This window comes from Giraffa tippelskirchi, chromosome 7 (assembly GCF_054371585.1).
Source record: "Giraffa tippelskirchi isolate mGirTip1 chromosome 7, T2T-mGirTip1v1.2.pri, whole genome shotgun sequence".
NCBI lineage: Eukaryota > Metazoa > Chordata > Mammalia > Artiodactyla > Giraffidae > Giraffa > Giraffa tippelskirchi.
The window spans coordinates 23,487,017-23,508,083 of NC_137281.1; the positions used below are offsets into that span (position 1 = coordinate 23,487,017).

Below are 21,067 nucleotides of genomic sequence, written 5' to 3' on the forward strand. Positions count from 1 at the left end.
GAGGCAAGAAGAAAAATCCTAAAAATGGTAGCGAGACAAGACATACCCACTGCCCTCACTGAAAAATCATTTGACTCCACGTAGAGGTCATTGGCATGGAAAGCCTCATTTCTACTCTTCGGTCAGACTGCTTTCTGTCTCATCCAGTCTAGTTACCCAGCACTTGTTTCCAGCTTTGAGATTTGTTCTGACGTGGATACACAAGATGCTGTCATTACAGATGTGTGCTTTAATAAACAGTTGTAAAAAATCAATTTTGTTCATTAAAATCATAAGGCCACACAATGATTCTGGAAAAAAAAAAGTGAAATGCAGGAAATATTCCAGGAAGTGGATGCTCTTCCCAGAATGCATATCTTGTGGCCTTTAACCCCAGTATCTTGGTAACCTGGTCTACATAAGTTTGTAGAACATCTATTATTTAAAAAGTACAAGGACAAGCATATTACATACAGACCCCTCCTCCTCCCAACACACACATTCATAACAGTACTTTAATCTGTCTTGAATCGACTTCAAACCCATTTTGCTCTTAATGGGAGTTATTCATTTTCACTTGAAAGGTAATACATGACGGCTGGATATTTAATGTGATGGACTGGCTGCCGATTAACTAGGTGCTGTAACATTCTAGTCTGGTTCCCTCATGGCCCAGTTCCCATCTCCCAGACCCCCTCAGACCTGATCCCTTGAAACCCCGTGTCACAGGTTTTAGACCTCTGAGTGTGATGGCCACTGCCTGCACACTCCCACAATAGGAGTCTTTAGTTAATGTTTCAGGGACTTGAGATCTTCCTTCCCCCAGAAGATTCCTTATTCTCCATCATTTTTCATTTTTGCTTACTGGTTGTCTTCTATGTGTTAGCTCTTCAAATTCCTCGTAAAGATGGGGTGGCAGCGGTGGAGGCATTAGGTGATACTTCAGATGCCTGTTTGTTAGAGCCATCCTCCACCTTCCTCACTTCCACCTCCAATCTGTAGGATTCAGGGCTTAAAGTTAGGAAGGAGCTGCCGTATGCTCTCCCTTCCTCTAGGGGTGAACCAGGATACAGAATTCTCCTCTGAACACCCATCTCCATCTTTTTAGTTAGTCTGCTTGACCTGAAACAACATTTGCTTTTAAAGGACCATGATGCCACCTTGTCAGTGTCCTCCATCTGTGCTACCCACGCCCCGGCCCTGCCCAGAATGACTGTTAGCCCTGCAGCTGACGGGCAGTGTGGGTGAACGAGTAGGAGGCTGAGACCACCAGACTCATCTCACTCACTGAAAAAAGCAAACCCAGTGTAACCTAGTGCAGCATTAGTTTCCTCATATGACCAAAGGGTCCACCCTCGTCCTTCAGTGCTGAACGTGTGATGAACTGTGAAGAGGTTGCAGAAGTGAGAATTCTGGTTTCAGAAGCCACTCTTCTTTTCCCTTTGGATGAAGAGGGGGATTTTTATTATCTTCCCCACCTCCCTGCCATACTCTCATATTGCTCTGGAATTCTAAAGGCTTCCTTTGTATGCTCAAGCTAAGGAGTCCTAAAGTGTTTTTTAAAAATAAAATCAGCACTCACTCATTCCTCTTTCTCTGGAGCAACACAGCAGCCCTGCTCTAATATGAAACCCTGCATCCGCTGGTGTAAAAACTTCCAGGGCTCATCTCACTTCTATCTGGGGCAATCTGCATCTTTATTAGATCAGATTTGTCTAGAAGTAGACGACAGCCACCTAGGCTTCTTCTCTAAAGATAAAGCCATGCCTTTCTCATATCAGAGTCTGTTAACACCCAGTTACAATTCCATTGTGCATCCCTGGGTGGTGTGGGGACTGCTCCTAAGAGTTAGGTTAACAAGGCTGAGAGACCTCCTCCTAGCCTGACCCCAGACATTAAAATGTCAGTCCCTATCAAACCATGGTGCCAAAGCCTTTATAAAATTTCTGTAGATGGGCAAACAGCTGTGCAAGTTCTCCGTCAGCAGGCTGGAAGAGGATTTACTGCTGGCCACGACAGTCTAACCTTTTCTCAAGCTTCTCTCTGAACAACTTCTTAAGGGCCAGAGTCCTAAAGTTAGTTCCTACTTCAGTTCTGTCACTAGCATACATTGTAGGCCATCAGTAAATGAGGTAGTACAAATACCAAAAAGGAAAGCAATGTGGTTTGAAGACTTTCCAAAAGTCTAATTTAAATTCTAAGAGATGTCACAAGTCTAGAAAACATTTTATTTGTTAAAAAAAAAAAAATTAATTAGTGGTCACCTGAAGGGCCACTATGACATCACAGCAGTGAAATACAAACAGATGCATCCAGAGACAAGCCATAATTTTAAACAGTGCCTGGAACCACTGGTTTATGCTCGTCACAGCTTGAAGAGTTACAACCTGTAGTGGCTTCTTCAACAAAAACTGAACAGGAGTGGATGTTAGCCACCTGTTCAGTTAGCGAAACTGAACAATCTAGATCTTTTACAAAAAGGCATGGTTAAGTAAACCATGGGACAGCCTCTTCACTATTAGATGATGTTACATATGATAGCTATGCAGCAATGTAGAAAAGTCCTTGAGAATGTTAATCAGAAGGAACAAAAAAGATAAAATGTGCATTATACCATGATACAGCTCTGTAAAAAATAGGGATTAGGAAAAAAGACTGAATGAAAATGATTGCTGTATTTAGGGGATGGCATCATAGACCACTTCCCCATTTCCTCAGTTTGTCATGTAGTTATATTATTTTTAATATTATAATTAAAGTGTTTAGAATTTAAATTCAGTTGTCCATGAAAATTTGGATATTTGGATACATACTGTGCAAAACCTCGGGTGGTATTTTTTACTTTGCTGGTTAAAGCAGTTTTTCCTCATTTTGGCAGCTGTGTCACACAAAAATATGTGTTAAATCTCAATGAATCTTCCATAGGCAACATGCTGGGCTCCTGGCACTTCAAAGGGTTTAAAAACATGGCCAGGAATCACACAAGTGCACGCGCTGTGAATGACATACTCTGTAAAGCCAGGCAGGAGGGATGCTGGGACAGTGAGATGCTGGGTCAGACCCCAACCACAGCCTGACAATGTGAGATATGGATTCCCTACCATGCAGACTTTCGAAGGAGTGAACAAAATACTTGTTCAACTTGTCAGGAGGTGAGGTTGCCCCAACCAACTGACTGGTGAGGCACAAAAAGGACCCACACGTGGTGGTTACAGAGACAGAAAATTCAAAATCAACCTTCTGGGCCGAAAGCCACCATTCCCCCTGAAACTGGGATGCGCTGGCCACTGTATCTGACAAAGACAGATATTGAGGGAGGCAGATCTGATTCACGACTCTCTGTTTTATTCTCTGAGGTTCCTCTACATTCCAGGCAGAAGAATTTCCTTTCAAAGGGAAAGACAGTAGTCAGTGCATGGCTTACTCAGGAAAAACGAAAACCACTTCTGTGACATAAACAAACAGGTATCCTTTGTTTGTAACATATCTGCTTACGGAGTGTTTAACCTCTAAAAGTAATTACTTAAAAATGTACTTCTCCTGTCATATTAATTAGAGGGAGCAAGGAACAGAAGAGAGCTGATCTGAATTCATGCAAGTTTTATTTGCAGTTTTGAAGACATGGTCTTACTCTGTTCTAAGCACACAGAATAATTAAAACAAGCCTAGTAAGGGGCTTCAGGCAGGAGGTGACTAACTGAAGAATAGGCAAGAATAATATCATCTAGGGGGCTTATCAAGTGGTTAGGTATGGTAGAAATACACAGCCTCTTTAACTTGACTTGATAAAACCACTTTTTATAGAACAAATTCTCACCCAATCCCAATCCTCACTAATAAACTAAAATCCAAGTCACTGAAATTGTGGTGGCAGAAAACTTTAGAGTTGTACTCAAGAGACCGTGGACAGCCTGCAGACTTTCTCACCTAGTGAGGTGGTCGTACAACTCAAGCCAAGGAGGGCAGGGATTTGCTGCCTCCTGAAAAAGAAACCTGAAGAAAAACTGGCAATGGAATAGAAATGGAACCTTACGGTATGCAGTGTTTGACTTTCTCTAATCATTACCCAAGACATTGACTCTCCCTGCAAGATAATCGAAAGTACCAGAAATTTTAGTTTCATGAGCAAAATTCACTGCTCGTCACTCATCACATCAGTGGTGCTGTTTGTGTAGTGGTCATTCTCTGTCACAGGCCTGCACTTGGCCAGAGTCCTCCCTTGAGGAGATCAGGGCATGTGCTGAGCATCAACACTGCTGGACATCTGCTTGCCATCTTGCCATCTGCTTGCAATTCCCTCCCCAGAGCAGAGGCTAGGGTTTCGTGTCGCATCTTCCATGAAGGTACTACACTTGATAAGTGGCCAGAGATCTGGTTAAACTCTCTTCCTTTCCTACTGTAGAGAACAGTGGTTCCTCTAAAGGGTCTACTCTGCTGCCAACTTGGTCGTTGAACATGCACAGCTCTCCTCCTGCCTCCAGCCGAGCACTTAAAGTCATTTCAAAGAGGAATCGGGAGTCTATGAGGTGAAGGTGAGCACTGGCACAGCCAGCGGGGGTCTTCACGCTCATTTCCTCCCTTCGTGGCATGGTGGAAGTGGTGTTCCACCAAAGTGCCAACACTCTTCCTTCTGGTGAAGGCCTGGGAGGCTGCCTGAAATGTCATCCTTGTGAAAGACCAAAGGCATCCACCACCCCCACCCCCACTTCTCAACCATCAGACTCTGAGCTAAAGCACCACTGACAGCCCCTCCATCTAAACTTTCATCTCCCAAACCAGCAACATAATGGAGAAGCCAATTAAATGATTATTAATTCATGCTACTTTCCGTAAGTCAGAGGTTCTCATCGCCTTGTGTTCCGTAAACCAGCTTGCCACCTGCCCCAGAAATTTACAGCAGTCTTTTCTATCTATCTCCATTGACTAAGGAGAAAAAAACACATTCGTACAACTCCAGACTCGATGCTTGAGTTTGAGATAATGACCCTAGCACGCTAGTCACAGAAGCTTCACCAGACCTGAAAATGGTCATTCGGCTTATAACAAAAATGCAGTGCAAGGGGCAGTGAGCTCTCTCCACAGCCCCCCCGCCCCAACTCAGCTTTACAGAGGCCCCACACTCCCCTCTAGAAAGCAGAAGTGCATGATTTCCAGAGGACACTCTGTGGTCCTCACTGTTGTTGGCTGTGGGGCCGCTCTTGCCATCTGCTTGCAATTCCCTCCCCAGAGCAGAGGCTAGGGTTTCCTGTTGCATCTCCTGCGGAGCTACTACACTTGATAAGTGGCCAGAGATCTGGCTAAACTCTCTCCCTTCCCTACTATAGAGAACGACAGTTCCTCTAAAGGGTCTGCTCTGCTGCCAGCTTGGTCATTGAACATGCATGGTTCTCATTCTGCCTCCAGCCAAGCACTTAAAGTCATTTCAAAGAGGAATCAGGAGACTGTGTGAGGCGAAGGTGAGCACTGGCACAGCCACCGGGGGTCTTCATGCCCCGGCTCACGCCCTTCCCCAAGAAATGTGTCCTCGAGTCCAGCCCGGTGAGGTGAAAAACCTTCTCTTCAAGACACAGTCCCAGTTTGAGTAACTGCAGGCCACGCTGCTTCTGTACATCTCTGGATAGAGAGGTTCTGACACCTACTCAAAAAGGGAGAAGAGCACACCCAGGTAGGTGGAGCAGGACACAGGCCTCATTGACTCATCACGTAGAGCCTCCTGTTTCCATGGAGGATTTCAAAGAGAACTTGAGTTCTACTACAGATGGGTGTGACTGCTGCTGGGGAACGGCTCATTCGTTTTCTCCACCAACTTGAAGGTGAACCAGATAGCTCAGCACTTTGAAAATCCAGAAACTCTTTGCTGTTGTTATTTTGATTTTTATTTGGAAATATAGATTCATAGGAAATTTCAAGAATAGTCCAGGGAAATCTGTTTCCCCTTCACCAAGTGTTACTTTTTAACTAGGGTTGAGATAAAGAGTGCTAGGTCTCTGATCATTCCTCCTCATGACCACATGTCTCCCCCCTCCCATTCCTACGACCTAGATTCCATTGGCCAAACCAGGACTCATGTCTCCTCTGCACACTTCTGTCTTATAGGAAAGCTTAGTCCCCCTCTCATGTGCCGGGGACTCAGAGGTCTGCCATCCAGTTAAAGGAGAAATAGGTCTCAAACTTCACGCCTGTCAGAGACCAGAGCCCCAACATTCTCAACTTCAAGTGAGTCAGAAATCCCCTACTTACTAAAACACAGAAGGCAGCCCCTACCCCCTGGAACAGGTCTGATTCAGAGAACCTGCATTTCCAGTGGGTTCCCAGGTGATGCCGATGGTCCCACCACACTCTTGAGAACCACCGTCAGAGCTAAAGCTCTCTGTAATCGGCAGGGACCATACCACTTCTCGGCTGGACTAGAATGAAATACGGGGGCCTGGCAGGTGCAGGCGATCAGGGAGTCCACTTTCAAATAATTCTTGCTGCAAATGATACTCTCATCCTCCACACGTGAGGATGAGAGCCAGGCCTGGTCTCAAAGCTCCGTGTTTTCCCCCTCAGGCCAAAGGTGAAAGATTAAATATGGCTGTCCTTCAGGGAATGTGCCTGCTCTAAGCCAACACAAATACACTTTCAAAGCCAGAAATTCAGAAGGAGTAACCTCCACATGTTCTGTCAGCTGTGTAACCCAGAACGACGACAGGCTGCCTTGCTATCAAAGTCTCAGTCTTTCCACGTGTCCTGGAGAACCTCTGTGAACAGGGCAAACACCTCTAGGCTCTCTCCACTCTTCAGGAGGAAGCAGCATCTTTTTGGTCTCAGCACGTACAGGCCACACCAGCCAAGGCTCCCTTGGCTTGGGCCCTGGGAAGGGTGCAGAGGCCCACCCTGGCCCCTGTGTCCTCAAGTCAGCACTCTGGGAACGGGGTCACGTCACGCTTTCCCAGCAAGCAGCCAGGGGGCAATGGCGGGTCCGTGCTGAGTGCCAGCTGCTGTGGCTTGTCTCCATCTTCGGGGAAAAAGTTGTGCTAAGTTCCACATCAGAGGCATCAATCTGTTGTGCTAATTCCGTGTTGAAATATGCATAAGGCTGCTTAACTACACTGATTTGCGCTCCCAAAAGGCCATCCCACAATTCAGTTTCAAGATACCTTGCTCCCTCTGTGTCAAGTTTATGAATGAACCACCAGTCAAAACAGAGCCACCAGTCACCACTTCGTTTAGACCAACAGCAGCTGTCAGGGTACTTAATAATAACTTCTGAGCCTGGGGCTGCCACCCGGAGCCTGGCTTGGGCCAGCAGGCAGGGACCAAAGAGGCCAAGACCCAGTTCCTCACTTAGAGGTATCAAATCTGTCTGCCTGCCTCTGGGCTCTGGTCAGCTCTACACGTCTTCTCCCGGCAGAGCCTGCTGGACTGTGCACAGGTGCCCCCTGCAGCTGTGGTCACAGTGCCCGGTTGGGGGTACCTTGGGCTCTGCATCATCACTCTGCCCTCTGGCTTCATTGCAGATTGTGACAACCATGGACTTGGAAAAAGACTAGAACAAGGAGAACCTTAGAGACACTTGAATTGACAGCAAAAAGTCCAGAGGTATGAGATGTAGGTCAAAACAGGAGGTGATGAGGGTCATGCTGGGACCAGACCACAGTTAATTAACAGAAGCTCATCCCGCCCACATCAGATCCAACCTTAATGAGGTTAGTTAGGGCCTCTGAGCCCCAACGCAGCACAGGCTCCCAGAGACCAGACTAGAAGGATACCTTTCCAGGTTTTTTCTCCATTTAAAACCTATCTTTATCTTCATAAGATACTTTACTAAATTTTAAGAGACAGTACTCGTGTAACACACACAGTCTGGGTCCAGCATGGTGACAGACATGAAGAGCCCTGCACTTCAGTTCTCCACCACCCCCCGACAAATCAACCTGCCTGGGCCCCGCCAAGGATTGCTCTTGGTTCGTCCAGGTTCAGCAGGAGTTTGACAGTCTGCACTGGGGGAGAAAGACATTGACTCAGATCCCTGGAAGGACTGAAAAACGGGAATAGCAGTCCACTTTCCCCTGTGGGTTTCAAATACTGAGCAGACTGGAGATGTCTCCCCCCTGGAGTTTGTACGGCAAGAGTGGGGGAGCCCACACTGAACACTGTTTCTCCCTCTCTGCTGCGTCCCCCAGCTCAGCTTGCTTACAGCCTCCAGGGGCCCAGGAGGGACTAGGTGTGTGGAGGGGTGGGGGAGGCGGCCCGAGGGCACCTCGGGGGACTCCTTGAGAACCCTTGTCTTCCCTGGCTGGGTTTTCTTTTACACAAAGGCACCAGCCCCCGTGCTAAGGAACAGAGCTCACGGTCTGCAGGGCTGCTGCGACCTGGCTGGGGTCCTGCTGTGTGAACTTGGGCATTTCAACTGACTACAGTGGACTTCCAGCTTCCACGTCTGATGGTGGGAGGACAGTGTTCACTCACAGGGCTTCTGGGAGGCCAGGAGGAGAGATGAGGCACGTGAAGCCCACCAGAGCCAAGCATGTGGTTAGAGTACAAACATCTGTTACTGTGGGTTCCATCTTTAGAAGCATCTCTCAGAAACAAATACAGATGCACGTGCCACCACGGAACCACAGGGTGAGGAGAGAGGCCTGGCTTCAAGGACAAGCACAGGCATCCTACATCCACCTTCTCTGTAAATTGACATGGGAGAATCCTACCCACCCCGTGGACTTAATATCTAAAAGGCACAAAACAGAATAACTTGCACTTGAAAGTGTTTATGGTTATGCTATTTCACCAGCTGATTGTTAATGAAATATTCAGACAGTATTAAGCACTTGCTAGGAGATTACAAAAATGCATATGTGGGGTTGGGGACAAGTGAACAGGTAGAGCACAGAAGATTTTTAGGGCAATAAAAACACTCTGTATGATACTATAGTGATAGCCGTATATCCAAACCCACAGAATGTATGTCAAGAGTAAATCATAAGGTAAACTGTGAATTTTGGATTATTAGGATAGATCAGTATAGGTTCTTCATTGGTTAAAAAAAATGTTGATAATGGGGGAAGGTATGATTGGGGATGGGGCAGAGGGTATATCAGAAATCTCTGTACCTCTCAATTTTGTTGTAAACCTAAAGCAGCACTAAGAAATGTCTTTAAAAAACAAAACACACATAAAAATATGAATGAATGCCACGTGCCCCTAACCATAAAGAGCTGAAAATTCTGCTTGACAACTAGAGAAACAGGATCTTCAAGTCTTCTCCACTCTTCATACAGTTAAGAGAACACTCCTATGCCATGTGGTTCTTCACCTTTACAATGCAGGGAATATACCCTGACCCAGAAGGCAAATCACTGTTGGATCACAAATCTGAGAGCCAGGACTTCACCATTGATGAGTTTTGGTTCTCTGGCCTAATAAAGATGTTGCACCCGGGGAAGAATGTGAGAACCTAATGAAAGTGTTCTGACATCCCATGAGAAAGGCACTACAGTGTTTTGTTTCATTTTGTTTTTTTAGATCATGGTCATGATTCTAATAACTGAGGTGCTTCCCCCATCAGGACAAAACCCAAAACTGAAACAAAGCAGGAAGATTAACATGGCCAAGTTGCAGGAATAATAGGCAAACCTATAAGTTATTTTCTACAGCCATGAAAACAATCTACTTCTTCTTCTCCAGGTTCACTGCCTTCTAACTATACCTTGATGATAATTCTCATCACACCATTACCATAGTTATAGGCTTGCATATGACATCCTTTCTAGAAAGTGAGTTCCAGTTACTTTTTTTTTTTTTTGCATATCCCACATCTGCACAAAGAGTATTTGATCAATTGATGTAGTGTCTATCTCTCTTATGACTTAAATATAAATTCTCAAAGCTGAGACTTTTGAATTAGTGGAATTCAGGCAAGTCCAGATATATGCCATACCCTGTATCTATTTTCGCTTCTTAATGTAAAAATAGTTCAAATGGTTTGTTTTCAACTGTGAGACAGAAATCTGCCTGCAGTGACTTAAGCCTTCAAGTTATACTGAAGTGGCCTGAAAAAAAAAAAAAAAGAGAGTGGGGAAGGGAAAAGCTGACTTAGCCACACAATTCCCATCTGCGTGTGGAAATGTAAAACCAAAAATGGATTCTGTCAGCAAGGATGGGAACCACAACAGGGCCATGCAACCCAGGCTCCCAGCATTCCCTCTCATGTACCCTACTGCAAAGACACATTTATTTTAGGGTCAGATGGAGAGATGGAACCAGATTCCGAAAGGGCACAGAATTAGACCACAGTGATTTTCGTAGAGGCGGTGGTTTCTAGCCTGGAACAGGGCTGGGTCACGGGGACCCACTCAGAGGTAACACGAGAGTCTCCAAAGATTCCCCCAGGGATATCGTCATCGCTGGCTCTGACAGTCTGTGTGACAGGGACAAACTGTCACACAGGGACCAGGTGAGAGCGACAGTGCTCTGTTTCTGTCCTTCAGTCAGAGTCACGTCCGACTCTGCGACCCCACGGACTGTCCTACCAAGAAAGGCCTACCCCAGAAAAAGACGAAGGTACCGTCTGAACTCTTCATCCACTCCTGATCCACGCTCTCTCCACTAGCTGGAAACCAGGAACATCCTCACAAGTTACGAGCATTCTGACCTTAGAAATGAAGATTCTCCAAGATTCTACACCACTGTACAATTGTCCCTCCTCTATTCACAGTTTTAAGCAGTCCCAGAAATGCAAGAACCCACTGAGTCCAAACCAGCTGCTTTACAAACTGTGAAACAGAGGTCCAGAGAGGAGAGGTCACATAACTGAACAGGGGCAGAACCAAGGGGGTGAGCCCCAGGCTTCTGCCTCTTGTAGCACAGAGCGATCCCTCTCAGCACATACCTCCTTTTGTCTTTATGAACTCAACTTTTTTTTAAAGTATTGTTTCAGCCTCTTTCCTTTCTCTGCCACAGATTACATTTCAGGCACTCAGTTCCCCATACAATGGCATTCCTATTTATACAAAGCTGTAAACAACAGCGAGAAGAGGGGGAGGGCTGGTAATAGATTTCCACCAGGATGTGCCTGACCTGCTTTTTTTCAACCTCAGTAATTAGAAAGGCAGTGGGTCTGCAGGAATTATTCATACACAGCAAGAGCCGTACACTATACATTTATGTTAAACATGTCAAATCCGATTGAAATCATGCCTGCCAGCAACATATTCCATAAACACACTTTTCCCCAACAGTCGTCCAGACCTTGCCAGCCCATTAATACCCCCCCTTTAATAGCAATCTTCCATAGATTCAAATCAGGGATGCTCCGCTGCACTAATTGCTGTGTGTTAGGTGAGCATCATGGATTGAAAAAAATTAATAAAGTAAAATCCCTTCAGGCCATTCCCCTTGAAGAGCAAAGCTCTAACTACAATTCTAACTCCAAATGTTACAAAAATGCAAACATGAACTTCAGTAAGAGATTTCTGAAGTGTTACCATGTTGTCATTTTAAGTTGGATTGTTGCCCCATCTTTTGTTTGTGTGTTTGTTTAAAGCGCTAATACCCCCAGTCATCCTGTCTCAAATTAGGTTAACTAGACCTGGCCTAGTGCTCCAAGCCTGGAAACCATGGCAGCTACAAGATTTAAATAACCATCCTGCCATGATTCTTTGCCAAGAGTTCAATTTTTTCTCCTAATTATTGGTGATAAAGCATCACATTAATTGTATATCACTTAATTTATAGCAATTAATGATTGATTGGATAATCACTGCACTAATTATTGTTCAGTTGCTGACACTGGAGGCTCTTCAGTCTACAGCAGGCACTTTCAAATCCACACTGCTGGAAGAGAACAAGCGATCACTTTCACATTTTAAAAGAGAAAACCACAGAGTTGTACAGTGGAAATGGCTGTGCATTAGGCTCTGCTTCAAAGACCCTTCCTGCATGCTCCAGGGACCCAGAGGAGCGCTTCACACTTGCCTTGAGTAGATATGACTCTCAAGTGTCTACCAAGGGCTTGTCCATGAGCCACCACATCCCATCATGGAACCCAGGTTGCGACCGGTGGGGGTCACCTATCTGTGTTTTCAAGGGGAGGCGTCCAGGCTTCCCAAAGGCCAAGGTCATTTGCTAACTGTTGGGCTTCCTGACTCCAAACCTATAGAGGTCTTTCCATTTCACCAACCTGCTCTCAGATTGAGCATCGCGCTGTCTTACTACGAGGCACACTCATGGCTGACGGCCCCACTCATGTTACTGTTTCCCACTGCATCACTTTAGAAGAGTGAGTGTTACTCTCTACATTCAGAATGGGGGTAAAAACTGGATCAAATGGTTAGACTGAAAAAACATTCTTGGAGAGGAGTATAGCAAACTTAGCACCCTATACTAGAATATATGGAAGAGCCCGTATGCAAACCCAAACCCATCTGTATGCCTTCTGGCAACTTGCAAGAGCTCTCTGGGACTCCACTTACTTATCTGGCAAATGGTGGAAGGGGGAACAAGGGAGTGGGTCCTTCCAGTATCTATTGTATTTCACAGAGTAGGGGGTGAGAATCAAGTGAAATAATGTATATAAGGCAGTGCTGCCTAACTCTTCCTCACAAGGCAGGACACACAGAAAACATTGGCAAGTTGGTATCAACAGATGAGGGTGCACCTGCCTCTAGCCTGAGCATGGCCCCTAACCCACGGGCAGTGGAGATGGGCACTTGCGAGCCATCCGCCGGCTGGGCATGACGCTGGAGACAGTGCCTGCCTCACGGTTACAGCCGAACGTAGCCTGAGGAGTAACTGCAAAGTACAGGGAGAACTGGGACACAGTCTTTCAGGGTTAGTTTTGCTCCTCCTGAGTATCTGTATGGCTGATATGCTAGCTGCTAGCCACAGGCTGTTGAAATTTAAGTTCACTGAATGAAATAAAATGTAAAGTTGAGCTAGCTCCTCCGTGGTACAGCTACGTGTCAAGTACTCAACAGCCATAGGTGGCCAGTGGCTGCTGTGCTGTACACTGAAGACGCAGAGCATCTTTATGAGCACAGGAAGCTCCACGCAACAGCACTGATCTAGAGTAACACTGTTTGATGACTGGGCATTCCTGTGGAGTGTTACACTCCCTGAAGGCAAGGCTCATAATCTCAAGGAAACTGATTAGTGGGACTGCTCAGTGCCCAGAACATGGTAGGGACCCAACCACGGACTATGGGATTGATGCTCCTGTGATTCAAGTCACTCTCCTGCTTGCCTTGCTGCCGTTCAAGGTAAAAGACCTGATTCCTCAAGGAAAGAAGCTCAACAGACATCAAAAAGGAAATCAGGAGTCCCATCCCAAAGTAAAATAACAAATTTTAGTAAAGATTATCCGTTCCTGCACAAACCCTTGAATTACATAATCAATAGCTGAGAAAATGCCAATTATCCAGGCCCATTTCAAATATGACTAATCTGCATCCTGAGCAGCCACTAATCAACAGGACAGATTGTGAAATCGCTACTTATTTATTTGCTGGGAGGAAGCACTCCCCCCCATCACATTTAATCAGAGAGGAACAGCTCAATTTAGGGAGTAAATGGAACAAACAGACATTTTTTTATAAAATACTAAGGATCCCAAAGAAAGCTCAGGAGAGGCTGCTGGTACCTGTATTGATTCCAAGATCAAATCGGCCCAAAGCACCTTAATAAAGCCTGTCATTACACACTCAAGCAACAGAGACAGTATTATGCTTCAGGTCAAGAGAGAATCGTTTGCAGGAGTCACGGAATAATTTTCCCTTCTTTCTTTACTTCTGTGCAACTGGCAACATGCATCTCTGAGTTATTCGTTCTCTCTCTGTCTTAGAGATAAAGATTAAGTACGGCCTGTTGGTTGAATGACTGAATGAGAAAGTAGAGTCTTATTAAAGACATTGGCACTTTTCAGTGCTTATTTCAAGTCTTTATGCAGTCTCCTGTCTGCCCGGCATTGTCCACCAGTACTCTGAAGACATATTCCTATTGAATTACAAACACTATGTTGTTTGTTGTTGTTCAGTTGCTAGGTCATGTCCGACTCTTTGTGACCCCACGGACTTCAGCACACCAGGCTTCCCTGTCCTTCACCATCTCCCGGAGTTTGCGCAAACTCATGTCCATTGAGTCACTGATGCCATCCAACCATCTCATCCTCTGTCTTCTCCTGCCATGAATGAGATTTAATGGAGCTGCCCTCAACAAAGATTACCCTAACCTGGTCTAAGGATAAGAGAAGCACATACCAAGTGCCTGCCTGGCACACAGTAGGAGCTTTGCAGATGGTTCTGTTGTTCTCTCAGGGTCCTTTGCTCACAGAATGCAGGAAGCATGCACCACCTGCCATTTGCACAAGCCCACTAAACCCTATGTTACTTCCCCCAGCTTCTCAAAACAACTGCCTGGCAACAGTTCTGCATTGAAATGGGAGGATCCGAAGAGAAAATGCCACTAGGTCTCCTCATCTTATTTAACTAAACTACAAATGAAACCTCCTGATAATGAGTTACTGTATGCCAGGCACTGTTCCAAGCTTCCCAGATTCAAGTAACTCTCAGAGCAATGCTATGAAAATAGGGGATTTTATTAATGCCCATCTCACAGGAGAAAACTGAGGCACAGAAAGGTTCCTGGAGCAAGGTCACTGAGCCAGAACATCCCAGGGGCAGGACTAGAGACCAGGCACCCAAATCGTGAAAACAAAGGACAAACTGGCCTGGACGGTAACTCAGACTTCAGACTGTGTCTGCGAAATCCCCCTTACCCAGGTCGCTTCCTCTGGGCGGATGTGTGTTCTACGCTGCCGTCGGCCAAGTCTACGTAGACCTCATCTGAACATCACAGCAGAGTCTGGGATCCTGATCCCTGCGAGCCACACAGGACAACCCTCCCCACACGCTCAGGGCCTCCGAGTGCGGATGCCCGTTCCCTAGTCCCTGGTCCTACCTCCCAGATCGTCCTAGGGGGCTCGCTCTGGCCCTTGGCTTTAGCTTGAGCACAGGCCTCTGGACACCACAGCACCCAGTGCAAAGGGGGATGATGTGCAGCATGGAAGGGAAAACCTGCCCAGGAAACAGGACAGTGACACATCCCTCTCGATACCTAGATGCTGTCACACTCAAATTTCTCTTTTCTTGGCTGAACAGCTCTGATTCCTTCAGCCTCTTCTCAGGCAGTATTGCTCAGCCTTCAGTCATTTTCATTGCTCTCCCCTGGCCTCCCTCCAAGATTCTGTATCTTGTTTAAATAGTAAAGGCCAACACTGAACGTGATTTAAGAACAGTCATGCCTGGAAAAGTAACAAAGGCCCAACCAATACAGACTCCAGAAGGCAAATATTTTCTCAAAAGAAAAAAAAAAGTATTACAATATTAATAATGGAAGGCAGTAAGAACCAGGTTGACCAAATGCAATGATTTTTGTGGCTTGTCACATCACCTCCTCTAATAACGGTGGTGTTTCTGGGAGACGTCTCTGGCCTGATAAGTCTTCTCAGAAACCATCTGCTCCTCCTCAAAAAAGGACCAAGATTTTCCTCTAAGTCTCAGCAAGTCTCTCCCTCGATACAGAAACCCTATCATCCTGAGAGAAGGCCACTCCCCACTTCTCTCAACATCACCTTTTCCAGAAACAGCACTTCCTTTCCTAACTTCTTCCATTTCCTCTGCTTTTGCTTAGACGTCCCCCTGCCTTGCCGCTCCATCTGCCTCCCCTTTGGGCCAAAGCAGGACACCAGGGATACAAAGAGGCTGCCCGGGACCCCAATGCAGGATGAAGCCCACCCTCCACACTGCTGACTCCTTAGAGACTTGGGGGTGACCCTGATCAAGTTCCATGCGGCAAGTCCCTCCAGTGGGTTTGCGAGCAGTGGGACAGGGCCCTGGACCTTCCATGGAGGAAGAATCACACCCAGGGCAAAAACAACAACAGGGAGGAGGTGCTAAGGAAATGTGACCCCAAAACACAGTAGCCCCCAGAAAAGCGCCAGACACCTGGATGCCTGCTCGATCAATAAGCTGGCTTTGTGGCCAACTGAAGCAACTTTTAAAATTCCTTAATGTAAAGTAATAGGAGAAGGAAGGTGACCACTGCAACAAAGCAAGGATACAATCCGTCTCCCACCCGCAGAGAACTAGCCGAGCCATTCCGAGTGGACCGAGGCTGCCCCTGCCCCCTGGCCTGTTTGCCTCCCTCCTCCAGGAGAGAAACAAGGAGGCTGGAGGGCAGCCACACACGCTACCTGTCCACTTGCTCTGGTCCTTCTCGCCTCCACTCTCCTGGTCTTTAGCGAGCTCCTCGGGATCAGCAGCCGCTTCACTGGGCCCTTCAACATCTTCAATGGCTTCTGCAAGAGAAGAAAACGAAAACGTCAAGGACTAAAAGTAGACAGAAGATGGAGGACTCTTGGCTGCTACTCCAAAGAAGTACCCACCATGAAACGCAGGCAGCCAACGACTGTCCCCCAGCCACACAGTGACCCCTGAGAGGCCGACCGCAGTAAGGATGTGCACGGTTTGGGGGTGGTGGTGGGAGCTTTCCTTCCCGCTCACTGGCAGGAGACTGCAACTTGGTCTAGATTTGCAGACGCTCGGTATTCTGAGATGGATTCCAAATACCTCATTTGAGCTTTTCTTATTGAAAAGCCAATCCTGTTGAGGAAATAACTCCAACTGAGTTCTGAAATCACATGCAAATCTTTAACACTTGCAGATGCAAAAAGTGCTACAGGCTTGCTTCTTGCCTGGCTCTGACCACACTGAGAACTGGCATTGAACTAGAGCTCGCATAAGGCTTCGTGGTGCCTGAGCACCGCCAGATTGTGGTGGTTTTTTTTTTTTTATTTTTTTGTAGTCATTCATATTCTGAAGAGTCACAGAATATCAGTGATATGATTTCATCAGTGTGAAGAGGTCCAGGAAACAAACATCTATGGGTTCGCCAGGCATCAGTGGTGAGAAGCTAGATCTGTAGAAAAAGGGAAACAATTCCTTATCCAAATCATACACTCTCCAGTTTGAAGTCATTCCATTCTCTACCCAACACTGGCTTAAAACAAACCAAGGAGATTCTCTCCAGCTCAACACACACTACTTTAGTGAAGGAAAAAGAATGGTCGTTTCCAACATGAGGTTAATCACAAAGTAAAATGACACTCACTTGCTGAAGGTGGGGACGAAGAGGGTAAAACACTCTAGACGCTGAGGGAAAGGAAGTGGGGCATCTCTCATTTGTTCTCCTGGCCCTATGGACCATTATTTAAAACATTCAGTAAGAACAGGCTAAATGAATGAATAAGGCGAGCAAACCAAAGTAGGTTGATGATGAAATCATTAGACTTTGAAGAGCACACCTTCCTGGGTGTGGAGACACTGAAGCCCACGTCTGTCACCCAAGGCCATTGCTAGACGAGATCCATGGGACTAAGGGTGTTGGCCCACAGACCTGGGGTTATTCCAACATCATCCTAGGTCTCTCTAGCCCCAACTCCACTTTTCAACATTTCAAGGTATGACACTAACAACCCTCCAGAAAATAGTGTCTGCATTTCATCTCATAAAAGGGAATAAAAAGAGTTCAAAGTAAACTGACCTCAGAGGATTTATGAAACACTTGAAGAAAGTATCTATTTAGAGCCAGATTTTCCTAACTCTCCCCCAAAAGACAATGAAAGACCAAGAGCTGGAAGATGGAACTAGAGGTCGGGGAACATCTCTTCATTACCGCTGAGAGGGCATATAAGAGTCAGTCATGGGGAACACGCATGAGAGGAGATACTGCTTGTTTTCCTCTTCAACTAAGAGGCTTCCGCAAATAATTTCTATGTCACCTTTCTGTCTCACTGCACAGTCAAGTTAACATCAAGTCTTTCCACACCCACCCTTAGTTCAAACAAAGAAAAAGCATGCAACCATGGTTTGAAGTCAGTCAGATATACAGCACCATATTAACACACTACAGCCTTTAGTGGAGGAAAAAAATACATACAAAGTGTTAGCTGAGCAATAATAAACAAGTTACACAGTATGCTATAGGTGCCATCTTAATTCAGGCCGAATAGTCAATGCATATTTTTGGCTTTTGATTAAATCGTTCAGCACTATAATTATAAAATCCATCTCTGAAAGGTGATACCAGCATTCAGTTGATCAGAATTAAGTTGGGTCTACCCAAAGTAGCTAGGTCTCTTAAAATATACTCATTTGCCCAAATACATCCTGTGATACAAAATACTTGCAAGTACCCATACATTCATCAAATGCGATTATGCAAAGAGATGTCCCCTCCTCTCTAGGACACACACACCACCCCAGGTGGAGTGAGTCTGACACCTACACACAGGGGACACGCTGATGTGATGAGCAGTGTCAGAAGGTGCTGCTCTGCAGAGGTGGGAAGGAATTCAGCCCTGGGAGGCCAGATCCAAGGCCAGCGCCCCTCTCCTGTGCAATATGTGGGCTGAGCCATCCAAGCAAAGAGTTAAGGATTCATGGTCACTCTGGCACTGACCTCAGCTCTTTGAATCTTTTCAAACAAATCCATCCAGAGACAGACTGAAGAATAAGCACGTCATTCATGCAACAAGCAAGGAAACCACATGGCGCTTTGTGACTGTTCCCAGGCCCTTGTTCTGTGAGCCCGCTTGGGTCTCTGCTTTCTTCCCTCCCTGCTCTGCTAAGAGTGGAAAAGTGACGGTGACCAAGCTCCAGTGAGAGGGTGAATGACCAAGGTTGACTCAGGAATTTCTTTTGCATCTCTTTTTCTTCTTAAAGATTTAAAAATCAAGTCTTCTCTTGAAAGGGATTCCCTAGTGGCTCAGATGGTAAAGAGCCTGCCTGCAGTGCAGGAAACTCGGGTTCGATCCCTGGGTCAGGAAGATCCCCTGGAGAAGGAAGTGGCAACCCACTCCAGTATTCCTGCCTGGAAAATCCCACAGACAGAGGAGCCTGGCAGTTCATTGGGTCTCAAAGAGTCAGACATGACTGAATGACTTCACTTTCATTTTCCCCTTCTCTCTGAGTTTTTAGATTTAATATTATAATTTCTGATATATTAAACACCACAAATCTGTTGTATGCTTTGTGGAAGAAGAAATGATTAAGAAACTCCAGGACAAGCCAGCTTCCTTTATGGGCAGATCAGTGTCCTCCGGAGAAGGCAATGGCAACCCACTTCAGTACTCTTGCCTGGAAAATCCCATGGACGGAGGAGCCTAGTAGGCTACAGTCCATGGGGTCGCAAAGAGTCAGAAACGACTGAGCGGCTACTTTCACTTTTCACTTTTACGCATTGGAGAAGGAAATGGCAACCCACTCCAGTGTTCTTGCCTGGAGAATCCCAGGGACGGCAGAGCCTGGTGGGCTGCCGTCTGTGGGGTCGCACAGAGTCGGACACGACTGAAGCGACTTAGCAGCAGCAGCAGCAGCAGCAGCAGTGTCCTCACCCCCAGCCAGAAAACCAGGTCCCATTCAGCCCGGTAGGTGCTTCCCTGTAGTTCCGCATGTGACCTACAGGTGTCGCCCTCTGCAAGGCGAGCCCTGGAAGGGCAGCTAGCTGCAGGAGGCAGACACTGTCTGGGCCGCCTAACCTGAGCATGTGGAAATAATATATGTCTTCAAGTGAACTGTCTGGTCCTGGGGAAATAAAATAGGACATTCATAAGCAGTTACACCATCTGTCTTTATACCATCATCATCAACAGCAAGAGGAAAAATAGCTCTTTAAAATGGATGAAAGCCCAGGCTGACAGTAACCAGAAAACTGTGAGCTCTGAATACAAATAAAGGTAGAGATATGATTAAAAAACAGAGATGTAAACTATGAATTCGTCTGGACAGCTCGGCCCCACAGTGCTATGCAGACAGGGTCTGTTTTGTTGGTCCCCAAAGTCTCCAGCATCGTCACTAAGACCGGGCCTTGGGCATCCACGGGCAGGGCCTGGGGCTCCGTGCTCTGGGAGCGTGTGGGAGCCAGGGGCAGGATGGCGTCCAGCTCTGAGTCCCTGGGGCTTGCCGGGTAGCCCACACTCCCTTTAGGAATGTGTATTTGATACCCACATGCTCACAGAGCACAGAGCAGAGGGGAGGTGTTCACGGAACGCATTTCTCCCCCACAGTGAAGTCAGTGGCAACTGGCCGGGGTCTCTACAGAAGTTGTTTTTTCTCCCCCCTGTAATGTCAGCTACTGACAGATGGTGAAAACAAGTGAAGACCTGACGGACGATGATCCAGTTTTATCTGGAAAATCCTGTCTTTCCCTCAGAAGACAAAGTTACTTTTCATCCCCAAGAAACACAACAGCCACTGTGCCATTTTTAAGGCCAAAAAAAAAAAAAAAAAGACAAATCAAAACCATCTTCTCCCCAAAGAGTTGAACGCTATTTCAGAACCCAACCGGAACACACCAGGAATGCTTTCTCAGGGGCACAGCCAGGGACTGGGTGAGGAGGTCATCTCTGCCCCCCATGCCTGGCCTGTTCCAGCCAGAGCAGCAGGCCCTGCACGTCTCAGATAGATGAGATGGCCTACTGCTCACAAGACTCCAGAGGCTGTGCCTGCAAACCCCTTGCAGATGCCCACCCTCATGGATACACTCCACAGCAGCCCTCAGACCAGAGCACCCCTCCTGTTCGGGTGTATTTTCATTTTAAAGGGTTCAGGGAAACGGAAGCAAATCTCCAATAATTGTGAGGTCCTCTGGTGTCCCTTCTGCCTTCAGTTTTCACATAAAACACTGGCTGAAGGCCTTTCAAAAACTTATTTCCATCACTACCTCTTTGTACAACTGTTTCTCCCAGATAGCACTCACTCATGTCTGCTGGTTAAGGGCAGAGCCCTCAGGTATGAGGGTTTCAGCAAATGTTGTTGTTTAGTCACTCAGTCATGTCCGACTCTTTGTGACCCCATGGACTGCAGCCTGCCAGGCTCCTCTGTCCATGGGATTCTTCAGGCAAGAACACTGAAGTGGGTTGCCATTTCCTTCTCCAAGGGATCTTCCCAGCACAAGGATTGAACCCTGGTCGCCTGCATTACACACAGATGCTTTACCGCTGAGCCACCAGGGAAGCCCCATTTCAGCAGATAATACATTCTAAAAGGGA

The 21,067-nt window shown here is 46.5% G+C and overlaps 2 protein-coding genes across 4 annotated transcripts in view; one reads left to right on the forward strand and one right to left on the reverse strand.

Annotated features, from left to right (window-relative positions):
* The window catches only part of LOC145514579 (uncharacterized), a 168,832-nt gene extending 162,944 nt beyond the window's left edge, over positions 1–5,888 (forward strand). Inside the window, exons 6-7 of one of the 3 annotated variants that reach the window (XR_014060236.1) lie at positions 4,382–4,511; positions 5,304–5,888. The gene's annotated coding sequence lies outside the window, so the exon portion shown is untranslated. Of the gene's footprint in view, positions 1–1,125; positions 2,131–4,381; positions 4,803–5,303 lie in introns of those variants that run through there. The other 2 variants (XR_014060241.1, XR_014060232.1) reach the window with 2 other exon arrangements.
* Positions 1–21,067, reverse strand: part of ZFHX3 (zinc finger homeobox 3) — a 296,214-nt gene that overhangs the window by 84,137 nt on the left and 191,010 nt on the right. The window contains exon 5 of the mRNA XM_081512565.1: positions 16,211–16,315. Within this exon, the coding sequence (XP_081368691.1) occupies positions 16,211–16,315 (105 nt within the window). The remainder of the gene's footprint in view (positions 1–16,210; positions 16,316–21,067) is intronic.